This window comes from Cervus canadensis, chromosome X (assembly GCF_019320065.1).
Source record: "Cervus canadensis isolate Bull #8, Minnesota chromosome X, ASM1932006v1, whole genome shotgun sequence".
Lineage (NCBI taxonomy): Eukaryota > Metazoa > Chordata > Mammalia > Artiodactyla > Cervidae > Cervus > Cervus canadensis.
Genome location: NC_057419.1, coordinates 49,724,160 through 49,737,702, shown reverse-complemented (window position 1 = coordinate 49,737,702; position 13,543 = coordinate 49,724,160). Strand labels below are relative to the sequence as shown.

At 45.0% G+C, this 13,543-nt stretch overlaps 1 protein-coding gene across 1 annotated transcript; it reads left to right on the top strand.

The window, feature by feature from the left end:
• Window positions 1-25: 25 nt before the first annotated feature.
• NDUFB11 (NADH:ubiquinone oxidoreductase subunit B11) lies at window positions 26-2,507 on the top strand. The gene is made up of 3 exons (XM_043458113.1): window positions 26-518; window positions 1,997-2,127; window positions 2,282-2,507. The coding sequence occupies exons 1-3, from the start codon at window positions 312-314 to the stop codon at window positions 2,406-2,408; spliced, it is 465 nt and encodes a 154-aa protein (XP_043314048.1). The 5' UTR covers window positions 26-311; the 3' UTR covers window positions 2,409-2,507.
• The last annotated feature ends 11,036 nt before the right edge of the window (window positions 2,508-13,543 follow it).

The following is a 13,543-nucleotide window of genomic DNA, read 5'->3' as shown; positions in this document are numbered from 1 at the left end:
AGGCAGCTCTCTGCGCGATTGGTTGGGGACATCCACGCAAGTGTCATTGCTTTCTTTTCGTCAAGTAAATTCCACAGCCTAGCGGTCAGAAGTTCCATAGTCTGACTGAGAGGGTAAGAAGGTGGTTGCTTCCCTGTGGTCATGACAGAGTGAGGCTAAGAGGACCTCTCGCCCGTTCGAAAGCAAAGTCCCGATTCAGGACCTATTTAGTGCGGCGGGGGCGGAGCGACAACTCTCGCGCTCAGGCCAACTGCAGCTGCGCAGAGTCTTACTTCCGTCCCCGACCCCGAGAACTTGCAGAACGATCTGTTATGGCGGCTGGGATGTTGGGTTTGTGCGGCCGCCGCCTTTTGGCAGTAGCGGCGACGCGAGGGCTCCCGGCTGCCCGTGTTCGCTGGGAATCCAGCTCCTCCAGAGCTGTAATCGCCCCGTCCACTCTGGCGGGAAAGCGGCCGTCAGAACCGACTATACGCTGGCAAGAGGACCCAGACCCCGAGGACGAAAACCTCTATGAGAAGGTGAGAGGGAGGGGAAACGGGACGCCGGAAGGGTCAATTGGGGACCGGCGGATAGGGCGCCGTAGAGGACGGTCTTAGTCGGCTGGGAATTGCGCAGCTGGCGAAATCTTCGAAGATTTGGAAATTCTGCTTAGCTTGTTTCCTCCTTTGTATGGGTTCAGGGTCAGAGATTGGCCTTATTTTGTAAAGACAGACATCAAACCTGAAGTGGGCAATGTTCAAAGCACGTTTGTAGCAATATAGAATAACAACAATGTTACTAAACACTGGTGTGGTGCTTCCTCAGGTGTTTGAAGCACTTTACATACATTAACTCATTTAGTTCTCATAATAACCGTATTTCGAGGTAGGTGGTTTTGGTGTACCCATTCTACAGATGAGGAAACTGAAGCATAAAGATGTTAAGTGACTTGCCTAAGCTCACATAACTGAATGTGTGGTAGAACCAGGTTTGCTGTGCTATCTGATAGCGGACTGAAATTAGAATGCCTTAGTTGGAATACAGGCATTGACCTTGGGCAAGTAGCTTAAGCCCTTGATGCTTCAGTTTCTTTGTAAGATGGGGAAAGTATTAGGACATTTTCTAAAAGAATAAAATACTACATGTGCCTCCAGTATTTAAATGAGTCAAAATGCTCAAAACAGCAGCTGGCACTTAGTAAATACTCTCCATTAGAAGGTGTTCTTTTTTTTTTTTTTTGCCACTTTCCACCTCACTGGGATATTGTGCAACTTGTGCTTGTGAAAAGGCCTGGCATATAATAGATGCTTCATCCATACTGACCTCTTGTTGAGGGGCTTGGATATATAGGATACTCATTCATGCATTGTGTAGCTATGTATTGAGGGCCTGCTGTATGCCAGGCTAAGTTCAGGGTGTTATGAATTCAGCAGTATAGAAATCAGATAAAGCCCTTGCTTTCATAGAGCATACATGGTAGTGGAGAATACAGAAAATAAACATGTAAAATATTAGAAAACAGGGTATGCAACCAATAATATAATGTGATCAGAGTATTTGAAGGATATGCTACTTTGGTAAACTAATAAATGCTTGAAAAAAAGTTAAATGAGATAAGTGGATGCAGAGTGACTTGGGGGTAGGGAGTTACGAGGTTGAGCCATAGGAAATAGCGAATATCAATCATTTTTGACCTGTAAAAATGTCAATTTCCTATAGGTCAACTTAATAGATAAGGTGACTAGGGAGTGCCTCCTAAGGGGAATGGAGCCAAAAGCTTCAATAAGGAGACAGATCCAGCCCCGACTAAATCTGGGGGAGAGGCTTTCCAGATAGAAGGAACAGCAAGTTCAAAGGCTCTGTGGTGGGAAGGAGCTTGACAAGTCCTAAGAACAGACAGGAATTTAGGGAGGGAGGAGAGATTGGTCCAAGGTGAAGTTGGAGACCAAGTCATACAGGACCAGCATCAGGCTTTGTGGAGCATCAGGAAGCCCTCATTGACTTCTCTCTGCCGTAGAACCCAGACTCTCATGGTTATGACAAGGACCCTGCTGTGGACGTCTGGAACATGCGGGTTGTCTTCTTCTTCGGATTCTCCATCGTCTTGGTCCTTGGCAGCACCTTTGTGGCTTATCTGCCTGACTACAGGTGCGTGGGGTGTCCAAGAGAGTGGGAGGGGTGGGGACAGAGGCAAGGGTGGAGACTGAAGGAGACCGCCAGGAGTCCATTCCCTGGGAAATTAAGATGGGGATTGATGTCCACTGAGGCTCCCTCACGTCTTCCCCCATGCTGCTGCCTCCAGGATGCAGGAGTGGGCCCGCCGGGAAGCTGAGAGGCTTGTGAAATACCGAGAGGCCCATGGCCTCCCCATCATGGAATCCAACTGCTTCGACCCCAGCAAGATCCAGCTGCCAGAGGATGAAGACTAACTGGTTGCCAAAAGAGGCATAAGAAGCACCACCTTCTCTACCCTGCCTGCCATTTTGCCCTCTCCTCAGAGCCCCTAATTAAAGGGACTGAAAGTGTGACTGGCTGGTGTGGCTTCTGTTGTGAGAGGGATGCGGGAGTCGGGGTGTCGGAGTAGGGGTGCCTTTTCTGGGTATTCTGGTTATCTGTTGCCATGTGACAAACACCCTAAAACTTAGGGCTTAAAACAATTTAGTATTATGTTTCATGGTCCTATGGTTGACTGGGCTCAATGAGGTGGTCCTTCTTGAAGACTTGGGTGGTTGCAGTCAGATAGTGGCTGGGTCTGGAGTCATAGGAAGGCTCAACTGGGTTGAACATCCAAGATGGCTTCTTTCTTTCCATGTTTGGTACTTGAGTCTTCTATGTGGCTTTTCTCTCCAGCAGAATAGCCTGGGTTTTTGGTACGGTGGCTCAGGCCTCTGCATCAAGGTGTAGCACATGGGAAGAAATGGATAGCAGCCATCTTTAGAAAAAAAACTACCACACTGGGACTGCATATGTTGGAAGAAGGGCCAGGGTGACCAGGGATTGAGGGTGGTGGCTCAGAGCTGGGCTTTTCTATTGCTGAGGATGAGTGTTTGTCTCACTCTCTACCTTCTTCTCTGTTTTTCTCAGTGCTGGAGTTTTCACCTCTGCCTTGTGTCTTGGTGAATCTGGATGCCTCTCTCTTCCCCTGTGTCCCAGTCTGAGTGGTCTCTGACTCAGGATGCACTTCTCTCTTGTCTGTGCATGTGTGTCTATTTCTCTCCCTGCCCCCTTATCTGTCTCTGTCTTTCTCTGTCTCTCTTTTGAGCAGGAAGTCTCTCCCCACTGCCTTTCCCCCAAACATTCTTTTTTTCTGGGAGTAGGCCATCTGCTTGCATCAGGGACTCATTCTCAGACTCTCTCTGTCTCTGGATCTGGAAGATGGAGTTGGACACTTGCTCTGTCTCTTTATTTCTTTCTGGGAAATATCTCCTAAGATCCCTGTTAACTCGGCATCTGGTCTCCCCTTCATGCTCCTGGTATCTCTGCCCTCTTCTCCGTGGCCCCCTTCCACAGCTCCAGCTTGCAGATTCCCACATCATGCACTCATTGCTCCCATCTCTGTGAGTGTCCCTGCCTGGGACATCGGAAAGTGCAAGAGCCCCTAGTCACTGGCTATTGGAAGAACATCTGGCCTAATGAGCCCTCCACTACAGGTGATGCGTATCCCTAACTTTTGAGTCGGGAGGAGTCTTAGTTCACTTGTATGTGGATAAGGTGAGAGCAATGTCCATTTGAACCTTCCTGGAACTGAGCAGTGTCATTCCCTGAGTGTTCCCCTGTGGGGCCAGTCTCCCAACTTGAGGGCAGCTCCAGAGCAGACAGTACTAGTGTGTAAAGGGAGCACTCCCACTACTGGACATATACTCTGAGAAAACCACAGTTCAAAAAGACGTATGTATCCCAATGTTCATAGCAGCATTATTTACAATAGCCTAGACATGGAAGCAACTTAGATGTCCATTGACAGATGAATGAATAAAGATAATATCTCACTCACACACACACACACACACAATGGAATATTATTCAGCCATAAAAAGGAACAAATTTAAGTCAGTTGTAGTGAGGTGGATGAACCTAGAGCCTGTTATACAGAATGAAGTAAATCAGAAAGAGAAAAACAAATACCATATATTAACACATATATATGGAATCTAGAAAAATGGTACTGATGAACCTATTTGCAGGGAAGGAATGGAGATGCAGAAGTACAGGAAGGTCTTATGGACACAGTAGGGGAAGGAGAGGGTAGGACAAATTGAGAAAGTGACATTGACATATATACACGATCAAGTATAAAATAGATAACTAGTGGGAAGCTGCTATATAACACATGGAGCCCAGTCTGGCACCCTGTGATGACCTAAAGGGGTGAGATGGGAGATATATATATATATATATATATATACACACACACACACACACTTATGACTGATCCTTACTGGTGTATGGCAGAAACCAACACACGATTGTAAAGCAAAGATCCTCCAGTTAAAAATAATAAAAAGAGAATGTGAAACAAATGCCAAAAGCTCCCTTCAGGTCCAATCTTCCACCCCAAGGGTAATCACTTTCTGGACTTCTAACAACTTTTGATCTTAACGATGTTTGCACGATGGGTCCACGTTGTTATGGAACTTGTAGTTTGCCCATGTTCACTGCTGTATTCTCTTCCATTGCTATGAGTAGATCACACTTCATCTATTATGTTATTGATGGGCATTTGGGTAATTTTCTATTTGAGGCTATTAAGAATAATTCTTCTGTGAACATTCTTGTGTATATCTTCTGATGGATATATGCAGTCATTTCTCTTGGGCATATACCCAAGAATGCAGTTGTTCAATCATGGGAGTAGACATATGATCAACTGTGTAAATCATGCCAGTTCTCCAATCTATGCTTCCCCAGTGGTGAATGCCACGTCCTTAACATCACATGGCACTCCCCACCTGTTTCATCGTAGCCATGCTGATTACTGACTGACCTTTTATGGACCACATTGGGATGAAGGGCTGGGAGTTGAATGCCTACTGTGTGCCAAGCCCTGACAGGGCACCAGGAATGACAGATACCAGGATCCCTGTCCTCGGGAATTTCACAGGGTTGGGGTGGAGGCCAGTGTGAGTAGTCAGAGACTTAAAGTCAATGTTTTCATCCTGCTGTTTGGCCCCAAGGATATGTGAACCTTGGTATTTGGGGTCCAGCTTTGCTCCAGCAACATAACAGGTAACAAGCACCTTCATCCTTCAATCTAGGGGAGCATTTATTATGGGCAAGGCCCAGTGAACAGGATGGTCACTATTGTGACACTATTGTGTCTGTGGCAGACACTGTCAGTTCCCTGCTCATAACCCTGTGACCTCACTGCTTCAGCGTGTGCTGGCCAACTGGCAACTGCCTGGGTTTGCATCTCTCGGCTAGAGGGCTTCCTCTCAAACTGCAGAAGGCTGTTCTGCCTCCGGGTCTGGCAGGTTGGAAGGGGCCAGGAAATGAAGACCTCCTGGCGGCAACCCTCAGCCAGTGACTGACAAGAGCTGGCAGATAAATACCTGTTCCCCCTTGCCCCTCAGATGGGACATGCCTGAGGTCTATGTTCTCCATCAGTCCTTAGAACTCCACAGTGGGAACAAGCCCCAGTGCTAAGTCGCTTAGTAACACTCTTCATTGACTGCCCTTCCTTTGTCTCACTTCCTTACTCCCCACTGCCCAACAGGTGCTTCCTGACTTCAGTCTTTGTCTCAGGGTCAGCTTCCAGAGGGACACAAACGAAGACAGTCTCTGTCCTCATGGACTTTACCTCAAGGTCGTGGGTAAGACTGAAGTAAACAAGCATGGAAACCAACAGAGGAGATAAATTCCACCAGAAGGCCAGTGTGGCTGGAATATTGTGCTTACTAGAGTCACTGGAATCTTCCTGCAGAAGAATAGTTACAGATGGAAAAAAAAATAGTTACAGATGAGATTATAGAGGTGGTGACAGTCTATCCTCTGTCATCCCTCCAATATTTTGGCCACCTGATGCGAAGAACTGACTCATTAGAAAAGACCCTGATGCTAGGAAAGATTGAAGGTAGGAGGAGAATGGGACGACAGAGGATAAGATATATATGTATATGTATATGGCTGGGAAAGATTGAAGACAAAAGAAGTTGGCAGCAGAGGATGAGGTGGTTAGATGGCATCACCAACTCAATGGAAATGAGTTTGAGGTAACTCCAGGAGATAGTGAAGGACAGGGAAGCCTGGCATGCTGCAGGCCATGGGGCCGCAAAGAGTCAGATGCAACTTAGTGATTGAACAACAATGTGTATATAATTGAATCACTTTATACTTGAAACATTGCAAGTCAACTATATCACAATTAAAAAGATAAATAATTTTAAAATAAAGGCAGTAAGGGGGATTAGGAGTACAGGATGGGAGAAGATTGTATTTGAACAGAGTAGTCTGCTTAGGCCTTGTTGAAAGATGATTTTTTTTTTGAGGAAAAAAAATTATGAAGAAAGACTACAGATGCAAGAACATTTCTGGCAGATGGAACAACCAGTACAGTTCCTGAAGCAAGAATGTGCTCGAGATGTTCAAGGAGCAGCCTGAGGTTAAGGAGATATCTGGGGCAAAGCTATTATTGCTGAAATATGACACAGATAAGAATGTGTGGATCTAATCATCACTGTAAAGATTAACCCGAAAATGAGTCATCCCAGTGAAAATAATTTCAGAAAGTGAAAATGGCCAAAATTGGCTTTGGGTTAACTTCATCACTGTATGGCATTGAATGAGGAATTACATTGGCTGAAAATTCACTCCAGGGCAAACCTTCTCAATAGAAATTCATCCAAATTGGTGTAATTCTGATTTTAAACGTTAATATTTGTAAACAGAGCCAATATATCTGCAGTAAATAGCATGGGAGTTCGAAGGGTGAATCCAGGGCCAGCCAGGGTCCAGGCAAGGCAGCCTGAAATCAGCCATTATTGGAAGGGTTCAATCACTCACTTATTCATTCCACAAAGGAAGGGTTCATTCATTCATTACACAAATATTTGCCAAGTGCCTACTGTGTGACAGGGGACACAGCAACAAATAAAACAGGTGAAAATTCTTGCCCTCTTGCAGCTGACTTCTAGTGCAGGAGACATATTAAATGTAAAGAACAAATAATAATTTGTGATAATAATTGCTAGATAAATCAATGAACTGTATAATATAGTGATAAATGTTGACAAAAATTACTCAAGAAAGGACATAGTGAGGGAGTGTGTGTGTGTGTGTGTAAATTTTAGCTAGAATGGCCATGGAAAAGGCCTCACTGAGAGGACATTTAAGAAAGACCTAAGGAAAGTGTCTATTTGAAGAAAGAACTTTGAAACTAGAGCCATGATTGCAAGACAGTCGTAGGGGTTAAGGGTATGGATTCTGAGTCAGACGGGGTTCAAATCACCAGCCCTCTCCATATCCAGTGTGTGACCTTCTATTCCCATCTTCCTCCTCTATCAACTGGGGCTAACAACATTAATTACCTATGTGTGTGTAAAGTGGTAAAGAATCTGCCTACCAATGCAGGGGACGCAGGTTCCATCCCTGGATCAGGAAGACCCACTGGAGGAGGAAATGGCAACCCACTCCAGTATTCTTGTTTGAAAAATTCCATGGATAGAGTAACCTGGCAGACTATAGTCCATGGAGTTGCAAAGTCAGACACAACTGAGCAACTGAACAACTGAGCACACAAGGATCTTGAGAGGATTAATCTGAGAATACTTACAACACTGCCTGCCACAGATTGGGTGTTTGTAAATGTTGGTTGAGTGAATGAATCCTCATTAACGTTAACGTAGTGGCCATGGACATGCCCTATAAAATGAACTTGTGGTAGTCATGGTTTTGGGGATGTTCAGGTTGTGGAGTTGGTATGGACGGTGGTTTGGAACCGTGACAGTCAATACTGAGAGGTTTAGGGTCTGGTATTGAAAGCTGTGGTTCCAGGAGGCAAGGTTTGAAAAATTACTTAAGCCAGTCTGTTTAGTTACTTTAAGTAGTAGCTATTGGAAAAGCTGCATGATTCTTGGAGTCAATTGTCTCAAAGGTATAGAGGGTCTGGCGAACTCTACCAGGGTCGGAATGAGGATCTGGGGTCTCAGCTGAAGTTTAGGAAGAGAGCAACCATCAGTGAATGCCACGAGGTGTCAATACCTCTGAGGGCCCTGCAATGCTCTGGCCTTATCTTTTTATTCTTTTTCCAACTCCTTCACCTCCTTCAATTCTATGCTAAATATCAGCTTCTCAAAGAGGACTCCCCTTATTTAAAAGAATAATCCCCCCTTACTATTCATTCTGGGTTTTTTTTTAGTTCTTTTTCCCCTTCACAGCACACACAAACTGCGTTATGTGTGTTGTCCTTGTAATTGAGGTCATGTTACCAGTAATTAAACAAAAATAAACTAGATTGTTATTTTAATGAGGGAGAGAGAGAGAAAAGGAGAGAGAAAGGAGGAGGAGAAAGAAGAGAGAGGAAGGGGGAATGAATTTTCAAAAACCCTAAACCCATCAAGGTAAGGTAGGAATGGTGCTTTGGGTCCAAATCATACTGGACTCTGAATGTCACACCAATGCTTGGCGCACGCACGTATGTGTGTGTGTGTGTGTGTTTCAACAAATTCCATCTAAGTGAAAAACATCCTCTGCACAGTTTCCAAACTCTGCTTCTGCCAAGATTCTAAGACATAACGACCTCTGGGCCACTATCTTTTCTCACCTGGAATCCACTTTCTCCAGATAATTTTTCAGAAAATTCCACTCGCCCTACAAACCTGGCCTCTTTGGGGGGAAGAGCTCACTTTGAAAAAAAAAGCTCAGAGGGGTCATTTGGGATCTGACCTTGAAAAAAACTTTTGATTAATGAAATTTACTATTTTTAATTTAAAGTCTATTTTGTCTGATAATGTAACTACACTTGTCTTTTTTTTTAGCAATCATTTGCTTGAAATACATTTTTCTATCCCTTTGCTTCCAGTCTATATGTATCTTTAAGACTAAAATGAGTCTCTTAACAGGCAGCATATGGTTGGGACTTGTATTTTTTATCTGTTTTACCTACGTGCTTTGATTAGAGCATTTACTCTATTTACATTTAAGGTAATTGTTGATAGGTAAGGATTTACTATGAGTTTGAGCAAACTCTGGGAGATAGTGATGGACAGGGAAGCCTGGCATGCTGCAGTCCATCAGGTCGCCAAGTTGGACATGACTTAGCAACTGAACAACAAGGATTTACTATTGCCATTTTGCCCATTATTCTCTGGCTGTCTTGTAAGTCCTTGTTCCTTATTTCTTATCCTGCTGTCTTTGTGTGTGTGTGTTTTTCTGTGTGTGTGTGTTTGTGTGTGTGTGTGTGAGATGTCTTTCCGTATCAGTATGTTTGGACTTTTTTTCATGTTCTTTTGTGCAATTACTGCAGGTTTTCCCCTTATGGTTACCATGAGGCTCAATTAAAGTATATTAAAATTATAATACCCTATTTTAAGGTGATAACTTCAATAAAATTTTACACTTTTCCTTGCAATTCAGGTTTTTGATGTTACAGTTTATATATATATTTATATTGTGTAATCAATAAGAGTATTGTAGTTATGGTTATTTTTACTACGTTTGTTTTCCAGCTCAAGTTGTAAGTGAATTATGCACTGCCATTTCCATATTACAGAATCTTAAGAAAACACAATTACAGAAAGTTTAAATATATTTTGAAAAAATCAGACATGCACACACGCAGGTAAAATTTCCCAAGCAGTCTGAAGGAAAGCCAATACCTAAGCACCAGGTGAGAACACCAAAGCAGCTCAGCAGCTCGCTGAGTTAATCTTTGAAAGTGTTCTGGACCCACCCCCAGGTTTTTGTTTTTCCAGAATGTGGCTGCGCGGAGACTCTGTCCCTCTGAGCTCTTTCAGTCTGGGAAGCCAACACTGCCCCCAAAGTATCCCTTCCCTGGTCGAGACGGGGCTCCAAACTGGACATCTTAAAACGACCAGCAGAAGGAAGCTGGGATGGACGCAGAGCCTGTTTGTGGGCCCGTGTCTTCGTGTCAATAGATGTCTGGAAAGAGGCAGAGCCAATCGTGACAGATCTGTGCGCTAGTGACAGCCCTTGGGATAATCAGCTGTTCATCACAGCAGCTTTGCCTCCTTTGGCGGGGTGGGTTCTCCATTTGAAAGGGCAGCAGGCGGCCAATCAAAAGCTCTGGCTCCTGGGGGCTCTGGGTGTGCTGAGCCAGAAGGTGGAAGACTGATTCAGCAGCCACCCTGTCTGTGAGTGCAGGGTCTCGACCCACTCCTCTTCTGCGAGCAGGGGGCGGGAGAGGGACTTGATTGATAGCCTTCTAACCAGTGAGAATGCCTGATTCACGGGGCATGTGTCTATTGGCAGTAGAGGGTAGGGTCTTGCTTTGACTGACACATTTATCATCCAGTAAGCATGTCTGCTTGAGTTGGGGGGCGGGACGGCTGGTGGCAGAAAAGGCAGGGTCTTGTCCTTGACTGACCCTTGTTTTGTTTAATGTGGAAACTGAGATCTCACAAGTAGCCCCCGCCCTTTTCTGTTTTTAAAAAGGCTATGATACTTTACAAAGTTGGAAAATTACAGCTTTAGAGCAATTTAGCTTTCTCATGCTGGACAGAAACAGCAGCCTCACTGAACCTGTGAAAAACAGCAGCGCCTAGGAAAGCTGATCTTAGGGGTGGAGACTGGAACTGGAAGTGGTTCTCAGAAGCAGCTGAACAGCAGTTGGCATAGAGTTGGGACTTGATTTGAATTTTAGGGCTTGAGAGACTGTGATGGAGGAGCGGTCTAATACAGGGTCTCTGGTGAGAGTAATGGGGGTTTCTGAGGACAGTGGCAGGAAGTCTGTAATGGATGGTGAATGGTTGAAGTCAGTCTGGGTGACCCGTGTTGACGCTGATAGTTCAGGTTTGTTCTTTGATGAGACCAACTGGAATCAAGCAATGGATGGAGGCTGCACTGTCCAGATCACTGATGCTGCACCCTGGACATGGCAACATATCCACCACCAGAGACTGGGTACAAAGTAAAAATCTCTGTGTTGCTAATGCAGACTACAGTCTGACAGTGGAGCACCCAACGATGCTTCCTGCTATCAGCAGATATCTGATATTGTTGAACATTGTGTGTTGTGTTTACTCAATTGTGTCTGACTCTTTGTGACCCCATGGACTGTAGCCTGCCAGGCTCCTCTGTCCTTGGCGATTCTCCAGGCAAGAATACTGGAGTAGGTAGCCATGCCCTCCTCCAGGGGATCTTCCCAACCCAGGGATTGAATCCAGGTCTCCTGCATTGCAGGCAGATTCTTTACCATCTGAGCCACCAGGGAAGCCCTGAACATTGAACAGCCTCCTAAGAAATGGACTGAAGGATTTCAGATGCTAACTCTCTCACCTCTTCCTAGTCCACACACTTAAGTAAGTCAATTTGCTCATTGAATGTGACTGTCACCTGAAAGTGATCATTGCCTATTGGGTACCTTCTGGGTAATGGTTAAGGCAACAGGGGTGACAACTCAGCCCAAAATGGGTCTAGGGGATTTGAACTTCATTCTGGTTCAGTCACCTGGATTTTCTTGTTGAATGGACATGGTTGTAGATCATAAGCATGATGACCACTTAATTGGAGACACTGTTCACTGAATTCCCTTCCAGTGGCCCACAGGGGCCAAGATAGATGACATTTAAATAATCTCTGTAAATTTTACAAAAATGCCTTTTATCCTCTTGCATCTGACCCAGCATCTGGATGAAAGGTCTGTGTGCAAACAGGAGATGATTGAATAAAAGTGAAGTCATAGGCGCTAGGATGGGGCACACCAATTTCATGGCTATGGAAGGAATGCACTTGGGGAAGGAAAATTTTAGACCCTGAGAGGTGTGAGATGGGAGCCAGTTAGTATTCTTTGTCTCCTACATTGAGCACTACAACCTGGCAAAGCAATCGAATGGTTTCCCAGAGTCAGGCAGACAGCTGGCAATCTGACCTGCTACCAGCTTTGTCATCCCTTCTTTGGGATGACAAAAACAGAAAATCTCACTTGAACATGGCTGGTCTTAAACTATTCTGCTGTGCCAGAGGCCATCAATGTCACCTCCTGAACACAGACTCCCTCATCACTGTACAAACACAGGGGCCAGCGTGACTTTGTTTAGATCGGACTGATACAAATTCATCTTCTCCTGATACCTGAGAGGTCTTGGATTATGCCACATTTAGCGATTGATGTTACCAAGCGTGGGACTTAACCAAATCCATGTTGTGGTGTTCCCAATCAGATCTAACAACAAATTCTGAACTGAGTTGAACCATGTCCCTTTGGGTTATGTGTTTGTATATGGAGGAAAGATGGGGGTGCAGATCACCTCTCCACTGGGATTGGGGTTTGATTTTGGACTCTGTCATTACTGCCAGTGACACCAAACATGCAAAAGTCAGTCTAAACTCCTTTGTGTGGGTTGCAGTGTAATAGCCTGGCTTTAGACTACTTCATGGTTGTCGAAGAGTGGGCTCTGACCACTTACTACCTTAGCCATTTCTCAGGGCTATGTTGACAGTGAGGAATCTTGAGGGATGAGGTAATGTCTCCCTCTGGGACAAAGAGCTGGCTGGATTCCCAAGTTCAGCTTTTCATGGCTGTGATGTAAACCCACTGTGTGTGCTACATCCACCAGGGTCACTCTGTGTCACCTCTGTGGGACTTAGAGGACATGGGGGGCTGATATGATGTGAGTGCCGCACCCACGGTGAGTAGTAAACTTCCTTTGTCTCTACCTCAGAAATCTCATGTCTTCTGTCAGCATCTCTAAAATTTGCTATCCTATAAGAGAGTAAAGTCTCAGACCCTTTACAGAAGAATCTTGACCCTGACTGGGTCAGTCCCTCCAGGACTGAGGGATGGTTCTGTATATTCTGATAGTCCCTGTGATTTGGCTATTGGCAGTTTTGGAAAGTCAGTAATCAGCTGCCGGAGGTGTCAGGAATGCGATTCCAAAATTTTGAGTCCTGAGGTAATTAGTGATTGGAGACCTGCAGGGCTGCTGGCATGTGACTGTCAATCACTGGGAGGAGGGCTGTGCTGATAGAGTTTATGAGGCGGGGGCAGTGACGAGTAACACTCTGATGGGGGTTTGTTGTCTCCTTTGTTGGATTCTTTGAGGGTCAGTGTTTGGGGCTGTATCATGGGTGTTTGGGGATTTTGGAGGATCCTGTGGGAAACAGAGCTGTCTTCAGAAAGATATGGAATCTTCAGGGAGATATTGGATAGAATTTTTCTTAGATAATAGTTACCCTTTAGATTAAGACCCACCTGCATTTGGTACTTAGCTCTTTAAAGTGGAAGAAAGTGAAAGTGAAAGCCGCTCAGTCATGTCCGACTCTTTGCAACCCCATGGACTATACAATCCATGGAAGTCTCCAGGCCAGAATACTGGAGTGTGTAGCCTTTCCCTTCCCCAGGGGATCTTCCCAACCCAGGGATCAAACCCAGGTCTCCTGCATTGTAGGT

Bases quoted from the DNA above. Each gene is read 5' to 3' on its own strand.
- NDUFB11 (XM_043458113.1), top strand. From the start codon at position 312: ATGGCGGCTGGGATGTTGGGTTTGTGCGGCCGCCGCCTTTTGGCAGTA. The intron at 519-1,996 runs GTGAGAGGGAGG...TCTCTGCCGTAG, and splicing joins ACGAAAACCTCTATGAGAAG to AACCCAGACTCTCATGGTTA. The intron at 2,128-2,281 runs GTGCGTGGGGTG...TGCTGCCTCCAG, and splicing joins GCTTATCTGCCTGACTACAG to GATGCAGGAGTGGGCCCGCC.